The sequence below is a fragment of the Pristiophorus japonicus genome, chromosome 3 (assembly GCF_044704955.1).
Source record: "Pristiophorus japonicus isolate sPriJap1 chromosome 3, sPriJap1.hap1, whole genome shotgun sequence".
NCBI lineage: Eukaryota > Metazoa > Chordata > Chondrichthyes > Pristiophoridae > Pristiophorus > Pristiophorus japonicus.
In genome coordinates, this window is record NC_091979.1 from 170,417,092 (window position 1) to 170,436,644 (window position 19,553).

Sequence of the window (19,553 nt, forward strand, 5' to 3'; positions counted from 1 at the left end):
GGATTGGGCAATTCCTTGGACCATTTATCAATTTTCTCTGGGTCTGCTGGATCATGAACTAAGTATTCTGCATACACCCTTTTCTTCGTTTTTTTGGTTCCGCCCTCTTCCGCAGTCTCTTCTGATTTGACTACAACTCATCTTTTTTTAAACGGGACAAAGCGCACCCCTAATTCTTCATCCTCTGACCCTGTATCATCGGAGGATTCAGAATTCGTATCTATTCCTCGGTCGTGTCTTCGGGTTTGCGCTTTTAATTTATCCAAATATGGGTAATCTGGGAATTGATCAATACATTTTCCTTTTCCTATTACTGTCTCTTGACCTAATGATTTTTTCCATTCTTTAATTTCACCTTTAAGATCTTTAACTTCCGCTTTCAGCTTTTCAAGTTCAAGCTTTTTCTGTCGCAGCTGCGCACAAACTGCTTGCAATTGATCCTTTGTACTGGTCAGTTCTCGATCATGTTGGGAACGCATTATAATTTCATTCCGGTTTTGGATCTTTCCCATAACGGCTCGGGACCATCTAGTTCGCACTTTATTTTTCATACGGGTCGTTTTTCCCCAGACCTTTTTAATCTCGTCCAAGGACCATTGTCCTTTGGAGGTTCCGTACTTTTGTTCGATCTTAATCTAGGTTTTAGATAAATTGAATTATTGCTCTATGTATTCTTTCAACTGTTCGAGAATTAAATCTAGCGAAACTTTAGCTGGTGCCTGCCCACCTTTAACAGTTGTAGGCAATTCTTTGCTATTATCTCCTGCTGCCATAATACTGATTTCTTTACTGGGGTCTCGAGTCGTAGGCTTTCCAGCCGATCAATAGGTCGGTGATTAATTAACTAACACACCGCCAAAGTTTAGACGTCTATGGGACCTCGAGCCGACTACCAACCGGAGGGTTTGCAAACCGGAGGCTTTCGGAATCGCGTAGAAGGAGAGGCGAATTTAGACTTTTGACCGAGGACTTTTTTATAAAGAGGAGTCCTTACCTCAGTATGTAGGTCCGATGTCCAAAATTCAGTTTCTTTCCTCAGCGATCGTGTTCGTGATGCCAAAATTGTTAGATCTCTTAATTTCCAATAAAATACGAACTCCGATTGTAGTTTTAATTTTTTTATTTTGGCAGACAGTAGTAACAAGCTCTTGGCTTTAAGCCAGGTCTTTGTCCTTCTGAGACCACATGGTCAAAATGGCTGTACTTATACCTGGATCAATTTACAGAAAAGAACTCGCCTTCTTTGACCTTATGGGCTCAATTAATAGTCTTTTAACCTTTTAATTGACTCGCTACCCAAGGATCCTAAAATGTCAAGTTGATTGATGACTTAATGCAACATGCTACCACTCACATAGCATCTCTGACTTGTTGTCTGTGAATTTTCACAGCCTGTCTAAATGCAGCCTGTTTGAATTCTCTATCAAGACCTAAAAGTGCCTTTAACAACATCATAAAAATAAATGAGCTGGCACAGTCTGTACCTCTCAGTATAACTTCTTACACAATGGCAAAACCTTCCTCTCCCGCTGTTAGGTGTGAATAAAGAGTCTGACTGGATACTGTGAGCTCAAAGTAAAGTGTGACCATAGGCTTTTATTGCAGGTCTCCAGAATGCCTCTTCAGCCTGTGAGACCTCCTTAAGTACCTGTGCTTCCAAGGGATTGTGGGATCCCTTGGGACTCCATGGGATGAGCCCTCTGGTGGCTATACAAGATATATACAGGTTTACATATATAACAACACTCCCCCCGCCCCAAAGTCAAGAATGTAACTATATACAAGGTGAATCGATTTGGGGCCTTTCTTTCCCTGGTTGATCGTCTCAGTGCAAATGCTGGTTTTGGTGAGTCGTTTGTTGGGCCCTCGCTGGGCTGCTGTGCAGCTGGCCTTGCTGGGCTGCCTGGTGTGGTGAGTCCTGCTGGGCTGCTGCGGGTGGTGGGTTCAGCTTCGTGGCCAACCGTGGTGTCGGTTGCCACTGATATGTATGTTGGGGGGTCAAAGAAGGTAGGGTCCAAAGTTGGTTACTCAGGATAGTCCGTGAATCTGAGTTTGATTTGGTCCAAGTGTTTCCGGTGAATGAGTCCATTTGAAAGCACCCCGCTCCCCTCTTTGGCCACAATAATGCCGGGAAGCCACTTGGGACCTTGTCCATAATTCAACACAAATACAGGATCATTGATTTCAATTTTGCGTGACACATTTGCGCTATCATGATATGTACTTTGTTGAAGCCGCCTGCTCTCTACCTGTTCATGTAGATCAGGGTGAACTAACGAGAGCCTTGTCTTAAGTGCCCTTTTCATGAGCAGTTCACTGGTGGAATACCAGTGAGTGAGTGGGGTCCCATGCGGTAGCTAAGCAGTACTCGGGATAGGTGAGTCTGCAGTGAGCCTTCAGTTACCCTCTTCAAGCCCTGCATGATTGTTTGGACTGCTCGTTCTGCCTGACCATTGGACGCTGGCTTAAATGGGGCAGATGTAACATGTTTGATCCCATTACGGGGCATGAACTCTTTGAACTCGGCATTGGTGAAACATGGCCCGTTGTCACTCACAAGGACATCAGGCAGTCCGTGTGTGGCAAATATGGCCCGCAGGCTTTCAGTAGTGGCAGCGGACGTGCTAGCCGACATTATCTCACATTCAATCCATTTGGAGTACACATCTACAACCACGAGAAACATTTTACCCCAAAACGGGCCTGCATAGTCGACATGGACCCTGGACCACAGTTTGGAGGGCCAAGACTATAAATTTAGTGGTGCCTCCCTGGGTACATTGCTTAACTGCGAGCATGTGTTATATTTGTGCACGGAGGACTCTATAAGTCCACATCGATACCGGGCCACCACACGTGGGATCTGTCTATCGCTTTCATCATTCTGATGCCTGGGTGAGTACTGTGGAGGTCACTGATGAAAGTTTCCCTGCCATTCTTGGGGACCACTACCCGATTACCCCACAGAAGGCAGTCTTCCTGTATAGCCATTTCATCTTTGCGCCGCTGGTATGGCTTTATCTCTTCCTGCATTTCCACTGGGACACTGGATCAGCTCCCATGAAGCACACAATTTTTTACTAGGGACAGTAAGAGGTCCTGGCTCATCCAGGTTCTACTCTGTCGGGCTGTGACGGGTGATTGCTCACTCTTAAATACTTCCATAACCATGACTAAATCTAAAGCCATTTCCATCCCCGTGGTGGGCAATGGCTGCCTACTGAGAGCATCAGCACAGTTTTCTATGCCTGGCCTGTGGTGGATGGCGTAGTTGTATACGGACAATGTGAGTGCCCACCTCTGGATGCGGGTTGATGCATTCATATTTATCCCCTTACTTTCGGAAAAAAGGGATATAGGTGGCTTATGATCTGTTTCCAATTCAAATTTGAGCCCAAACAGATATTGATACATTTTCTTTACCCCATAAACACACGCTAATGTTTCTTTTTCAATCATGCTGTAGGCTGTCTCAGCCTTAGACAGACTTCTAGATGCATAAGCAACCGGTTGCAATTTCCCAGATTCATTAGCTTGTTGCAATACACACCCGAAGCCATACGACGACGCATCACATGCTCGTACCAAACGCTTACATGGATCATACAACACAAGCAATTTGTTGAGCATAACAATGTTCTAGCTTTTACAAAGGCATTTTCTTGGCTTTTGCTCCATACCCATTCATTTCCTTTATGCAGTAAGGCGTGCAGTGGTTCTAACAATGTGCTGAGACCCGGTAAGAAGTTACCAAAGTAGTTCAGGAATCCTAGAAATGACCACAGCTCCATTATGTTCTGTTGTTTCGGTACGTTCTCAATTGCCTCCGTCTTCGAATCGGTGGGCCTGATGCCGTCCGCTGCAATTCTTCTCCCCAGGAACTCCACTTCAGGTGCCAGGAAAATGCACTTCGAACATTTTAACCTGAGCCCCACGTGGTTGAGTCAACTAAGAACCTCCTCTAGGTTCTGCAGATGCTCTACTGTGTTCGACCTATAACCAAGATGTCGTCCTGGAAGACCACTGTGCGCAGAACCAACTTCAGTAAGCTTTCCATGTTTCTCTGGAATATCGCCGCGGCTGATCAAATTCCAAATGGGCATCTCTTGTAGCTGAAGAGACCTTTGTGCATGTTGATGCAGGTGAGGCCCTTCGATGATTCCTCCAGCTGCTGCATCATGTAAGCCGAGGTCAAGTCCAGCTTCGTGAACATCTTTCCTCCCGCCAGCGTAGCAAAAAGGTCGTCAGTCTTTGGTAGTGGGTATTGACCCTGCAGGGAGAAACAATTGATCATTACTTTGTAATGACCACAGATTCTGACGGTGCCGTCTCCCTTGAGGACTGGATCAATCGGACCGGCCTATTCATTGAATTCGATCGGCGAAATGATGCCCTCTCATTGCAGCCTGTCGAGCTCGATCTCTACCCTTTCTCTCATCATGTACGGTACTGCTCTCGCCTTGTGATGGATGGGTCACGCCCCCGGAATTAGGTGGACCTGCACTTTTGCTCCTTGGAATTTCCCGATGCCTGGTTCGAACAGTGAAGGGAACTTGTTTAAGTCCTGGGCACACGAAGTGTCGTCAGCGGACGAAAGCGCTTGGACGTCGTCCCAGTTCCAGCGTATCTTTCCCAGCCAGCTCCTGCCGAGCAGTGTGGGACTATCGCCCGGTACCACCCAGAGTGATAGCTTGTGCACCGCTCCATCGTCGGAGACCTTTACAGTAGCACTGCCGATTACGGGAATTAGTTCCTTTGTGTAAGTTCTCAGTTTCGTGCGAATGGGAATCAAGACTGGCCTTAAGCACTTGCTGCACCACACTTTATCGAAAGTCTTTTTGCTCATAATGGACTGGCTCACGCCCGTGTCCAGCTCCATTGACACCGGGAGTCCATTTAATTCGACCTTCAGCATTATCAGGGGACACTTTATGGTAAATGTGTGCACCCCATATACCTCTATCTCCTTGATCTGAGGCTTTGGTTCATCGTGATCCTTCGTGGATCTGTCCTTCTCTGCAACATGGTGGTTTGCAGGATTAACAGGGTTTGCAGCTCGCCTGCACATACGTTGGAGGTGTCCCATTATGCCACAGCCCTTGCAAATGTACCCTTTGAAACAGCATGAATGGAAACGATGATCACCCCCGCAGCACCAACAAGGTGCTAATGGCCTGCATTCATCACCCTTGATGGTGGACTCTGAGATAACTGCGGACGTGCAGCTGCAGGCATGTGGGGCCTGCCCTGTACGTTGCGATTTGAAAACAACACCACTTTGTTCACAGTACTTGTAGCAGCACTCATGTGCTGAGAGATTTGCTTAGTATTGTCATTGGTGGCAATGAACGCCTGGGCTATCACTATGGCTTTACTCAAGGTTGGGGTCTCTATAATCGAAAGTTTGCAAAATATCATTTCATGGCCAATGCCAAGTACGAAACAGTCTCTGAGCATGTGCTCCAAATGTCCTTCAAATTCGCAATGTCCTGCAAGGCGTCTTAGCTCGGCGACATAACTCGCCACTTCCTGGCCTTCAGACCTTTTGTAGGTGTAGAACCGGTACCTCGCTATCAGAATACTTTCCTTCAGATTCAGATGCTCCTGGACCAGTGTGCACAAATCATCGTACAATTTCTCTATGGGTTTCGCTGGAGCAAGCAGATTTTTCATGAGGCCATATGTTGGTGCCCCGCAGATGGTGAGGAGAATCACCCTTCGTTTGGCAGCATTCGCTTCTCCTTCCAGCTCGTTGGCCATGATATATTGGTCAAGTCGCTCCACGAAGGTTTCCCAATTATCTCCGAGAATTTCTCCAGGATGCCCACTGTTCTCTGCATCGTTGGGTTCGTCATCTGTATCTTGTCGCCAATTGTTCTGTAAGAATAAAGAATCTGACTGGATACTGTGAGCTCAAAGTAAAGTGTGACCTTAGTCTTTTATTGCAGGTCTCCAGAGTGCCTCTCCAACCTCTGAGGCCTCCTTAAGTACCTGTGCTCCAAAGGGATTGTGGGATCCCTTGGAGCTCCAGGGGATGAGCCCTCTGATGGCTATACAAGAAATATACAGGTTTACACATATAACATTTCAAAACTGAACTCGCCAACTGCTGCACACACACACATCATAGCACAACAACTCTCATGGAGTGCTTGGCTGCCTTCTGTAAATCCCTCTAGAATAAAACATTTGTTTGTCTGAATCTTTAAACAGCATAATTTAAAGAAGAAAATAAGTGTACAGAGATTTTATTTTGTTCAAAGTACCTATTCTATTGCAGGGTCAGGGGGGTGGAATTTTCTTTGATGTTTTTGTAAAAACGCCAATACTGCGACCCACAAGGAGACCGTCGAGTTTAAGCGTCTCTCCCTGCTAAACCACTCAGGCAGTTATCGACAGTGACCATCGCGACATATCTCTATAAGTGATTCTATAGGACTAGCAGGGGGTCCTGACTTCAAACTTGTTTGAGATCTGCAGGACTCCAGGAAATCACTCCAGAGCCCTAACAAAGCTTTGCCAGGGTCAGATTAGCCTGATGCTGCAGCCTTCATTGATTTTAGGACACAATCTAAGACATTGTTTCTTGGAGCTGTTCTGGGACACAGAGATGCTGCATATCAGTCACATGACTAGAATAATGGAGCCGGGGGTGGAGGGAGATCTGGCTCAAAGATCCCTTTGCAAGTAATAATAATAATAACTTGTATTTATATAGCGCCTTTAACATTGTAAAACATCCCAAGGTGCTTCACAACAGTGTTACAGACAAACAGATAAATTTGACACCACAGAAGAAATTAAGGCAGATAAGCGAAAGCTTGTTTAAAGAGGTAAGTTTCAACGAGCATCTTAAAGGACGAAAGAGAGGTAGAGAGGTGTAGAGGTTTAGGGAGGGAGTTCTAGAGCTTAGGGCCCACGCAGCTGAAGGCACATCCACCAATGGTTGAGCAGTTATAATGAGGGATGTTCAAGAGGCCAAAATTTGAGGAGTGCAGACTTCTTGTGGGGTTGTGAGGCTGAAACGATTACAGAGATAGAGAGGAGTGAGTCCATGGAGTGATTTGTAAACAAGGATGAGAATTTTGAAATTGCTGCGTTGTTTAACTGGAAGCCAATGTAGGTCAGAAAGCACAGGGGTGATGGATGATCTTGACTTGGTGCAGGTTAGTACACGGGCTGCTGAGTTTTGGATGACTTTAAGTTTACGTAGTGTGGAATGTGGAAGGCCGGCCAGGACTGAGTTGGAGTAGTCAAGTCTAGAGGTAACAAAGGCATGAATGAGGGTTTCAGCAGCAGAAGAGCTGAGGCAGGGGCGGAGGCGGGCAATGTTACGGAGGTGGAAAAGGCGGTTTTAATTATGCCGTGGATATGTGGCTGGAAACTCATTTCAGGGTCAAATATGACACCTAGGTTACGAACAGTCTTGTTCACCCTCAGATTGATGCTAGGGAGAGGGATGGAGTCAGTGGTTAGGGAATGTAGTTTTTGGTGGGTACCAAAGATAATGGCTTCAGTCTTCCCAATATTTAATTGGAGAAAATTTCTGCTCATCCAGTACTGGGTGTTGGACAAGCAATCTTAACAAATTAGATACCAAGCAGGGGTCGACAGAAGTGGTGGAGAGGCAGAGCTGGGTGTCGTCTGCGTACATGTGGAAACTGACTCCGTGTTTTCGGATGATATTGCCAAGGAGCAGCATATAGATGAGAAATAAGAGGGGACCAGAGGTAACGATGCGGGAGTGGGAAGAGAAGCCATTGCAGAGATTTTCTGGCTACGATTAGACAGATAAGAATGGAACCAGGCTTGTGCAGTCTCACCTAGCTGGACGATGATGGAGAGGCGTTGGAGGAGGAAACTAACATTTTTATACATATGTCAATAGAGTTTATTTTATTCGATAACATTTGGGGGTATTTTGAACACAAAGGTCTCTCTCTCGCTGTACCTCTCCAGAGGTGTAGTGAGAATTAGACAGGTACCATTTCTTCCACAAGGCTCTGGCTGCTGTATTGGCAAGTCTCTGGCCAGCCACTCCCCCAGAAGTTTTCTGCTTGTTGTCTCTTCACCTTCCTTCATGCTAGTTCTGCTATAAAAGCTTCTACAACTCACAAGAACTTCCTCTGATTCCCCCCACCCACTGCAACCTAATTTCCAAACCTCCCAAGCACAGTACACCAACCTTTGTCCTGCCAGCAATGAGCTGGCCCCACAATTTCTGGTAGGGTCAGTGTCAGGGCCATAGAGCGGATGGAAGTCCTGCCTGTCCATTTCAGTAGAGGATTCAGAATTTCAGGGCCTGGGTTATGAAGGTCAGTAGAAAATAACAGGCTTTCTTTCTTTACAGACTTGTTCAGTTGCGATTTCTTGCTGTTTAACGAACGTAGGTGATGAACTAATCAGATGCAGTGTGACAGCCTTTGCATTTGTGATTCATTCAAATGAAACACTCCTGAAGTACGATGCGATTACTGAATGCAAGGCTATTTATATGTATAGATTGATAGCACAGTATCGATCCAGTTTTCTCCACTGCTCCACTATAGCATTCTAAAACACCACTATGCAGGAGAAATAATCCATAAAATCAGACTTTATTTCCATCTACTGCACAAAAATCTTTTAAAATATCAAACCACACTTGACAGCCCTTTTGAAACAAGATGGTACATGTTTTCTCATTTTTCAAAACGATTATGTAAAGTTCAGTTGTTCAGAGTTGGCCTGTTTTTCTATGCCAGTGGCATCAAATTTCTCCTTATCTCATCTTGTGCAGCTGGAACCAAAGCGTTTAAAGAAATCTTTCCCTGGTATACTCAAATCCATTAAAGCAGAAGATCGTGTCCTCATTGTGGGCACAACACAACGACCCTTCGATGCAGAATTGAAGTCTTTCTGTCGAGGTTTCCAGAAAATTATGCTCATTCCTAGACCAGATTATACCTCGCGATTTGGTGAGTATGGAGTAACAGATGGACCCTCCTAAAGAGGAGATGTTTCTGAGGCTATCCCCAGGTGGTCTGGATCGCCTGGGCGCAGTGAACATCAGAAAATCTGGCGAGCCAAAGGTCATTGCTGCGAAAAAACCTGATGATTTTCCTCCGTTTAAATTAATGGAAGAAATTTCGGGCGGGTCCCTTTATAGGCGTGTGAGGTGGGCTGTCTGATTTTCTAATATTCGCTATGTCCAGGTGATCCGGTGCAACTGGACACAGGTCCAGGAAAATCTCTCCTTATATCTGAAACAACAATGAGGCTAATGCTGCGCAAGGTATCTCTACATGCTCACATTTACTGTGGGAAAAGGAACTGTTAAATCAAATCTATATAAATCATAGTTATCAAACACAGGGTTTATTGTTGGGAATGCAGGCTGCATGCTGAACGGAGCCCAACAGTGTGAAGGAGTTGAACTAATATTAGTAGAGGTTGTATTAGTGACAGGGAACTTGCTGGGTGCAGTTACTGAGCCTAACACCGAAGCAGCTGGAATAGCATCAATGGAGAAACAGTCAGTAACTGATGCAGCATTCATGAAGGGTCTACACCGAAAGCATGAACCCACCTTTTGTTCTTCACAGATAATGCTGTATTTCCAGGAATTCAGGGCGCTGGTTAGGAAGAGCTGGCATGTCACCACACTCATTAATTCTCCTTTACACTAAGATTCAGTAACTCCTTTGAGTGAGTACTCTTGTCATTAACACTCACTTCCACGTCACTGCTCTTGGGTGAGGGGGAGAGTGCAGCAAGTGAAAGAGAGAGGGTGCATGAGGTTGAGCAAGTGCTGCAAGTGGATTAAAGTCCTCAGATGTTCCTCTTCCTTTTACTCAACACCATCCTAAATGGTCTCCCAACTAAAATCAGGAATTCACCATGTGAAAAGCTGAGAGGGGGAGTGGAGATGGTGGTAGATCTTGAATTCTGCCATTCTATGCTTACTTTGCATCTCTAGATCCATTTAGGGAATGGTCACTTCCTAACTCCAGTTTCTAAACTAAGTAGGTTCATGCCTTGAAAAACCAAATGAGTGTGTGTGTACTTAGCCATACTTGTTAATCCCATGATTGTTCGCTGAGTGAATTTTCACAATTTCCACCTTCCCCTACTCTCAAAATTTCAGCGTGCTCTTATTTCACAGCACCATCTGCTATGTGCAGAATTTGTTTTTAAATAGGGCTTGCATCCTGCAAAAAAATCTCTCCAACTCAGATACCAGCATATTTCACCATAATTTAAAACAGAAAATGCTCGAAATACTCAGCAGGTCAGTCAGCATCTGGGGAGAGAGAAACAGAGTTAACGATTCAGGTCTATGTCCTTTCGCCAGTTCTGACGAAAAGTCATCAACCTAAAATGTTAACTCTGTTTCTCTCTCCACAGATGCTGCCTGACCTGTTGAATATTTCCAGCATTTTCTGTTTATATGTCAGATTGCAGCATCTGCAGTATTTTGCTCGAGTATACTTCACCACTTAGGGAATCAGTCTTCCCCTCACTGGCCTGAATCTTTAAACATCAAGGCTTCCTCTGTGGGCGCAGATACACTCAAAAAATTGCAAGAAAATTTACTTTCTTTCTGGCTGTGCCTGAAAATCTGGTCGCAATCCCCGAGGATACTAGTGAAGATATATGTAGGTCCCTTGCAGTCAAAATCAGGTGAATTTATAATGTGGAACAAAGAAATGGCAGACCAATTGAACAAATACTTTGGTTCTGTCTTCACTAAGGAAGACACAAATAACCTTCCGGAAATACTAGGGGACCGAGGGTCTAGCGAGAAGGAGGAACTGAAGGAAATCCTTATTAGTCAGGAAATTGTGTTAGGGAAATTGATGGGATTGAAGACCGATAAATCCCCTGGGCCTGATAGTCTGCATCCCAGAGTACTTAAGGAAGTGGCCCTAGAAATAGTGGATGCATTGATGGTCATTTTCCAACATTCTATAGACTCTGGATCAGTTCCTATGGATTGGAGGGTAGCTACTGTAACCCCACTTTTTAAAAAAGGAGGGAGAGAAAAAACGGAATTATAGACCTGTTAGCCTGACATCGGTAGTGGGGAAAATGTTGGAATCAATTATTAAAGATGTAATAGCAGCGCATTTGGAAAGCAGTGACAGGATCGGTCCAAGTCAGCATGAATTTATGAAAGGGAAATTATTGTGTTCCTAACACAGATGAGGCTGCACATAGGGAGGTTAAAGTAACAGTGACCTCAGTCTTTAATAAGAAACTCCAGAGTGAGGAACAGGCCTTAGGGGCCGGCTTAAACACAGTGCTCCCAAGGGATGCTGGGATTCCTTGGGACTTCAGGGGATGAGCTCCCTGGTGGCGGAACATGGGAGTGCATGCTTTACAGATACACAACATCACTCCCCGCCAAAGTCAAATTGAAAACTATTTACAAGGTGAGGCAGTCGGGAGCCTTTCTTTCCCTGGTGGACCGCCTCGGTACAAATGTCTGTTCTGGTGTGTTGGCTGTGTCCTCGCTGGGCTGGCATGTTGTTGGCCCTGCAGGGCTGCGAGGTGAGCCTGGCCTTGCTGGGCTGTTGGGCATGATGGGTTCGGTTTCCTGGTCCGGCATGGTGTCGTTGATCCTTTGGGTGTGTGTTGTGGGCTTGAAAAAGGTGGTATCTGCTGTGGGTTGTTCAGGGCAGTCTGTGAACTGCAGCCTCGTTTGGTCCAGGTGCTTTCTGCAAATTTGTCCATTGTCTAGCTTGACTATAAACACCCTATTCCCTTCTTTAGCTATCACCGTGCCCGCGATCCACTTAGGACCATGTCCATAGTTTAGCACATACACAGGGTCATTCAGATAAATTTCCCGTGACACAGTGGCGCGACCATCGTTTACATTTTGTTGCTGCCGCCTGCTCTCTACCTGATCATGCAGGTTGGGGTGAACCAGCGAGAGTCTGGTTTTAAGTGTCCTTTTCATGAGCAGCTCAGCCGGGGGCACCCCTATGAGCGAGTGGGGTCTCGTGCGGTAGCTGAGCAGTACTCGGGACAGGCAGGTTTGGAGTGAGCCTTCTGTGACTCGTTTAAGGCTCTGTTTGATGGTTTGTACTGCCCGCTCTGCCTGCCCATTGGAGGCTGGTTTAAACGGGGCTGAGGTGACATGTTTGATCCCATTGTAGGTCATGAATTCTTTAAATTCGGCACTGGTAAAACATGGCCCGTTATCAATGACCAGTATGTCAGGCATGTCGTGGGTGGCAAACATGGCCCTCAGGCTTTCAATGGTGGCGGTGGCGGTGCTTCCCGACATTATTTCACATTCAATCCATTTTGAAAAAGCATCCACCACCACCAGGAACATTTTACCAAGAAACAGGCCTGCATAGTCGACATGGATCCTCGACCATGGTCTGGAGGGCCAGGACCACAAACTTAGTGGTGCCTCTCTGGGCACATTGCTCAACTGAGCACATACGCTGCATTGCTGTACACAGGACTCGAAGTCAAAATCGATACCGGGCCACCACATGTGGGATCTGGCTATCGCTTTCATCATTACTATACCCGGGTGTGTGCTGTGGAGATCCGAGATGAACGTCTCCCTGCCCTTTTTTGGTAGAACTACGCGGTTACCCCACAACAGGCAGTCTGCCTCAATGGACAGCTCATCCTATCGATGCTGGAACGACTTGATTAGCTCTTGCATTTCAACGGGAATGCTGGCCCAGTTCCTATGCAGTACACAGTTTTTTACTCGGGACAGCAGAGGATCTTGGCTGCTCCAAGTCCTAATCTGGCGGGCCGTGACAGGTGATTTATCATTTTTAAACGCTTCCATGACCATCAACAACTCTGCGGGCTGCACCACCATCAACAACTCTGCGGGCTGCACCACCATCAACAAGTTTGCGGGCTGCGCCATCTTCACCCCCGTAGTGGGCAATGGTAGCCGACTGAGAGCATCCGCACAGTTCTCGGTGCCTGGCCTGTGGCGGATGGTGATAGCGCGAGTGCCCACCTTTGTATGCGGGCTGAGGCATTAGTATTTATCCCCTTGTTTTCAGTGAACAGGGATGTGAGGGGCTTGTGATCGGTGTCCAGCTCAAATTTGAGGCCAAACAGGTACCGATGCATTTTCTTTACCCCGAACACACACACTAATGCCTCTTTCTCAATCATGTTGTAGGCTCTCTCGGCCTTAAACAAGCGCCTGGAAGCATAGGTGACAGATTGCAACTTCCCCGCAACGTTAGCTTGTTGTAATACACACTCGACTCCGTACGACGATGCGTCACATGCTAGCACAAGTCTTTTACACGGGTTATATAATACAAGCAGCTTGTTGGAGTATAAAATGTTTCTGGCTTTCTCTAAAGCAATTACTTGTTTTATTCCCCATACCCAGTTCTCAGCTGTGCGCAATAGCACAAGTAGGAGCTCTAAAAGGGTGCTTAACCCCGGTAGGAAGTTACCACAATAGTTGAGGAGTCCCAGGAACAACTGCAGCTCCGTGACGTTCTGTGGCCTGGGCACGTTCCTGATAGTCTCTGCCTTGGGGTCTGTGGGCTGAATGCCGTCCACCGCGATCTTTCTCCCCAAAAACTCCACTTCTGTTGCCATGAAGATGCATTTCGACCTCTTCAGCTGCAGCCCTACGCGATCCAGTCACTGGAGGACCTCCTCCAGGTTTTGCAAGTGCTCGGCGGTGTCCCAACCTGTGACCAATATGTCGTCCTGAAAAACCACCGTGTGTGGTACCAACTTGAGTAGGCTCTCCATGTTTCTCTGGACGATCGCTGTAGCCGACCGAATTCCAAGCGGGCATCTGTTGTAGATGAACAGTCCCTTGTGCGTGTTGATGCAGGTGAGGCCCTTCGAAGACTCCTCCAGCTCCTGCGCCACGTAGGCCGAAGTCAGGTCGAGCTTGGTGAACGTCTTGCCTCCTGCCAGTATCGCAAATAGGTCGTCTGCCTTAGGTAGCGGGTATTGGTCCTGTATCGAGAAACAATTAATATTACTTTATAATCGCCGCAAATCCTGACCGTGCCATCACTTTTGAGTACTGGAATAATTGGGCTGGCCCACTCGCTTAATTCCACTGGGGAGACGATGCCCTCGTGTTGCAGCCTGTCCAGCTCGATTTCCACTCTCTCCCTCATCATGTGAGGTATCGCTCGCACCTTGTGGTGAATGGGTCGTGCCTCTGGGACCAAGTGGATCCACACCTTCACCCCGGAAAAGTTTCCAATGCCTGGCTCAAAAAGGGAAGGAAATTTGTTAAGAACCTGGGTACGTGAGGCCTCATCGACATGTGATAGCGCTCGGATGTCATCCCAGTTCCAGCGGATTTTGCCCAGCCAGCTCCTTCCAAGCAGTGTGGGGCCATCGTCCAGGACAATCCAGAGTGGCAGTTCGTGCACCGTGCCCTCGTAGGTGACTTTGACCATGGCGCTGCCCAGGACAGTGATGAGCTCTTTGGTGTACGTTCTCAGTTTCGTGTGGATGGGGCTCAGGGCTGGTCTGAATGCCTTGTTGCATCACAGTCTCGCAAACATCTTTTTACTCATGATGGATTGGCTAGCGCCAGTGTCCAGTTCCATGGCTACGGGTAAGCCATTCGATTTTACGTTTAGCATTATAGGTGAACATTTCATTGAAAATGTGTGCACCCCGTGTACTTCAGCATCTGCCTCCTCTCTCTGAGGCTCGAAATTGCTTTGATCCACCATGGACCGATCTTCCTCTGCCATGTGGTGGTTAGCAGGTTTTGCAGAGCTTGCAGCTCGAGTGCAAGCTCGTTGGAGGTGCCCCATTGTTCCACAGCTTTTGCAAACATACCCATTGAAGCGGCATGAATAGGCTGAATGGAAGCCTCCACAACGCCAACAAGGTGTGAATTGCCTTGCATTCATCCTTTGTTGGGGATTCTGAGTCATCTGGGTCACCTGAGGCCTGCTGGCAGTTGCGGGCTCGTGGGTTCTGCCCTGTACATTTCTGCTCGCAAACACAGTTCCAGTTAATTTATGAACATTGCCAGCACTTATGTGCTGAGAGACTTGTTTGGTGTTATCACTGATGGACATAAACACCTGTGCTATCGCAATGGTCTTGCTGAGGGTCGGTGTCTCTACAGTCAAAAGTTTTCGTAGGATGGTCTCGTGGCCAATGCCCAGTACAAAAAAGTCTCTGAGCATTTGCCATCAAACTCACATTGTCCTGCAAGTTGCCTGAGCTCGGCGACGTAGCTCGCCACTTCCTGACCTTCAGATTGCTGGCACATGTAGAACCGATATCTCGCCATCAGCACGCTCTCCCTCGGGTTAAGATGCTCCCGAACCAGTGTACACAGCTCTTCATATGACTTATCTGTGGATCTCACCTGAGCCAGAAGATTCTTCATGAGGCTGTAGGTTGGTGCCCGCAGACTGTGAGGAGGACCGCTCTCCTTTTTGCAGCGCTTACTTCTCCATCCAGCTCGTTGGCTACAAAGTACTGCTCTAGCCATTCGACATAGGCTTCCCAGTCCTCACGCTCCGAAAACATCTCCAGGATGCCCACAGTTTGCTGCATCTTTGTGTTGGATTCGTATTCTCGTCGCCAGTTATTGTGTTCCGAACACAGATGAGGCTGCACACAGGGAGGTTAAAGTAACAGTGACTCAGTCTTTAGTAAGACACTCCAGACTGAGGAACAGGCCTTAGGGGTCGGCTATATACAGTGCTCCCAAGGGATGCTGGGATCCCTTGGGACTTCAGGGGATGAGCTCCCTGGTTGCAGAACATGGGTGTGCATGCTTTACAGATACACAACAGAAATCATGCCTGATAAATCTCCTAGAATTTTTTGAGGATGTATCTAGTAGAGAGAACCAGTGGATGTGGTGTATTTGGATTTTCAAAAGGCTTTTGACAAGGCCCCACGCAAGAGATTAATGTGCAAAATTAAAGCACATGGTATTGGGGGTAATGTATTGACGTGGATAGAGAACTGGTTGGCAGACAGGAAGCAAAGAGTAGGAATAAATGGGTCCTTTTCAGAATGGCAGGCAGTGACTAGTAGGGTGCCGCAGGGCTCGGTGCTGGGACCCCAGCTATTTACAATATACATCAATGATTTAGACGAAGGAATTGAATGTAATATCTCCAAGTTTGCAGATGACACTAAGCTGGGTGGCAGTGTGAGCTGTGAGGAGGATGCTACGAGACTGCAGGGTGACTTGGACCGGTACGGTGAGTGGACAAATGCAAGGCAGATGCAGTATAATGTGGATAAATGTGTGGTTATCCACTTTGGTCGCAAAAACAGGAAGGCAGAATATTATCTGAATGGTGACAGATTAGGAAAAGGGGAGGTGCAACGAGACCTGGGTGTCATGGTACATCAGTCATTGAAGCTTGGCATGCAGGTACAGCAGGCGGTGAAGAAGGCAAATGGCATGTTGGCCTTCACAGCGAGAGGATTTGAGTATAGGAGCAGGGAGGTCTTACTGCAGTTCTGCAGGGCCTTGGTGAGCCCACACCTTGAATATTGTGGACAGTTTTGCCCTCTTAATCTGAGGAAGGACAATCTTGCTATTGAGGGAGTGCAGCGAAGGTTCACCAGACTGATTCCCGGGATGGCAGGACTGACATATGAAGAAAGACTGGATCGACTAGGCTTATATTCACTGGAATTTAGAAGACTGAGAGGGGATCTCATAGAAACATATAAAATTCTGACGGGATTGGACAGGTTACATGCAGAAAGAATGTTCCCGATGTTGGGGAAGTCCAGAACCAGGGGTCACAGTCTAAGGATAAGGGGTAAGCCATTTAAGACCGAGATGAGGAGAAATTTCTTCACTCAGAGAATTGTGAACCTGTGGAATTCTCTACCACAGAAAGTTGTTGAGGCCAGTTCGTTAAATATATTCAAAAGGGAGTTAGATGTGGCCCTTACGGCTAAAGGGATCAAGGGGTATGGAGAGAAAGCAGGAATTGTGTCCTGAAGTTACATGATCAGCCATGATCATATTGAATGGTGGTGCAGGCTCGAAGGGCCGAATGGCCTACTCCTGCACCTATTTTTTATGTTTCTATCTTTCTGTGCATCTGAGAGTCGGGGGCTTGGCCAGTTTTGTGGGCGGAGAGTCGTTTGTATTATATCTTCTGTACGAGCTCACAAACACACAAGCTTTAAGATGGCTGATAACGTCAGGAACCTGTCAGGTGACATGTTCCCTCTTTATTGTTGTAAACAACTATGGCTGCATTGCCACAGTAGTCCACTGGGTGGAGCTATATACATTACACTTCTCCTTCCTTAATAAGAAGTAAATATAACAACAATCATCATACATAACTTGCATGGTTATACATAACAATGGATATGGACTTATTTTGCCATATTTACAAATCAAGCTTAACCACTTGTATTCTGTTTCGAAGAGGATACCTTCACTCTCGAACAGAACCTTCCAAACATGGTGTCAAATATAAACTCATTCTAGGCTCATCCTGAGGAAAGTTTTCCGTCAAGGGATGCCCTTGATTTACATTTGAACTGTCTAAAACTGCAGATTGTTTGGCTGCCTGACTCGGACTCAGTCTTAAATTCTGACTTTCTCTTGAATTTATGTCTAGTACACATGATGTTGGATATATTACTGGTACTGTACTTGTAATAAGACTATCTGATGAGTCAGAAATAATCGAATCATTCCAACTTTCAACTCCTTCCACATTTGTAGGTAAAATATGATCAATGTGAACAAACCTAACCTTTCCATGATCAAACATCTTGACCAAATATATCCGAAGACCACATATCTTCCTGGTAACCACTTTAACCATTTATGTTGATGGTTCTTCACTCTCACCTTCTGATTTAATTTCACACTTCTCTCTTTTATTCTACCACTATCATGATTCTCTCTCTGTATTAATTGTTTCTCTTCTACGGACTGTGCCAAGTTTGGTTTTAACAACAAGAATCTGTTTCGTGGCTGTCGTTTGAGAAACAACTTTGCTGGTGTTCTACCAGTAGTTGTATGAGGAATATTATGATATGTAATTAGAAAATTAGCTAATTTGTGGTCCAATGATAACTGTCATTTCTTTTTATTTGGATCCAACATCTGTTTGATGAGGGCACGTTTTACAACTTGTACTGTGCGCTCTGCTGTACAATTTGAAGCAGGGTGGTACGGTGGAACCTTGGTATATTTCACACCATTTTTGCTCATAAACTGTGCAAATTCTTTTGAACAAAATTGTGGTTCATTATCAGACACAATTTCTTCTGGGAGGCCATCTGAAGAAAATAATCTTTGCAAAATGTCTACTGTTTTACTTGCTGTTATTTTCTGCATTGGAAACACCTCTACCCACTTCAAATGGCTATCAATCACAATGAACAATTGCTTTCCTTCTAGCTCAGCAAAATCAATATGTAACATTTGGCACAACCAGGGAGGCCATTTCCATGGCTGTAATGGCACTGGTAGTGGTTTCTTGCTTACCGATTGACATGTAGTGCACTGACTAATGATGTATTCTATATCTTTATCTAGACCTGGCCACCATAAGTAACTGCTTGCAAAACTCTTGGTCAAGCACATTCTCAGGTGCTGGTCATGAAGATCTCCTAATAATCTGGACCTGAATTTATTTGATATAACTACTCTTTATCAACTGATAATTCATTCCTACAAATGAAGACTGGAATATCTTTCTCTGATACCTGTTTGGTCAGCCATTTGCAATGTAATCATACATCTTTGACATAACTGGGTCACGTTTGGTTGCTCTACCAATCTTTTCAGCTGTGACTGGCAGTTCATCAATGTATGAAAATAGAAAAATAGAATACTTCTTCCTTATTGGGTGTGACTTGTGATGGGGATGGCAATCTAGACATAGCATTGGCATTACTGTGATCGCCTGGATTCAATATCATATGTATATGCTGACAAAATCAAAGCCCATCTCTGCATTCGGGCTGCAGCTAATGTTGGAACTGGGGAGGATTGCTGTCAGGGGCTTCTGGTCCATAACAATGGTAACATTCCGACCATGCAAGTATTTGTGGAACTTCTTGACCCCAAAAATTAATGCCAAAGCTTCCCTTTCGATTTGCATATAATTACGCTCACCAACGCTGAGAGTGCATGAAGCAAAAGCAATTGGTCTCTCCTCCCCACTATGTAGTACATGAGAGATCACTGCCCCAACTCCATATTGAGAGGTGTCACATGCTAACTTGATAACTTGATTTCCTTAGATACCTCATAGTGAACTAACATGGTGCTCTCTACAAATTTGCTTTTACACTCCTTGAAGGCTGCGTCGCATTTTTCTGACACTTCCACTGGACCTGTTTTTTCAGCAGCTCATTTAGTAGCCAAATTTGGTAGGAACTTCCCTCAATAGTTCAAAAGACCCAAAAATGATCGAAGTTCAGTGACCTTCTTGGGAATGGGTGCATTTCTGATTGTATCCAGCTTTCCCTTGGTTGGATGTAAACCATCTTTGTCTGCTCTGTGCCTTAAGTACTCCACTGAGTTTTGAAATAACTCACACTTGCAAGCAGTCACTCGTACTCTGTGCTTC

The 19,553-nt window shown here is 45.8% G+C and overlaps 1 protein-coding gene across 1 annotated transcript in view; it reads left to right on the forward strand.

The window, feature by feature from the left end:
• Positions 1-19,553, forward strand: part of LOC139260008 (dynein regulatory complex protein 11-like) — a 474,078-nt gene that overhangs the window by 437,944 nt on the left and 16,581 nt on the right. The window contains exon 17 of the mRNA XM_070876052.1: positions 8,780-8,957. Coding sequence (XP_070732153.1) covers positions 8,780-8,957 — 178 coding nt within the window. The remainder of the gene's footprint in view (positions 1-8,779; positions 8,958-19,553) is intronic.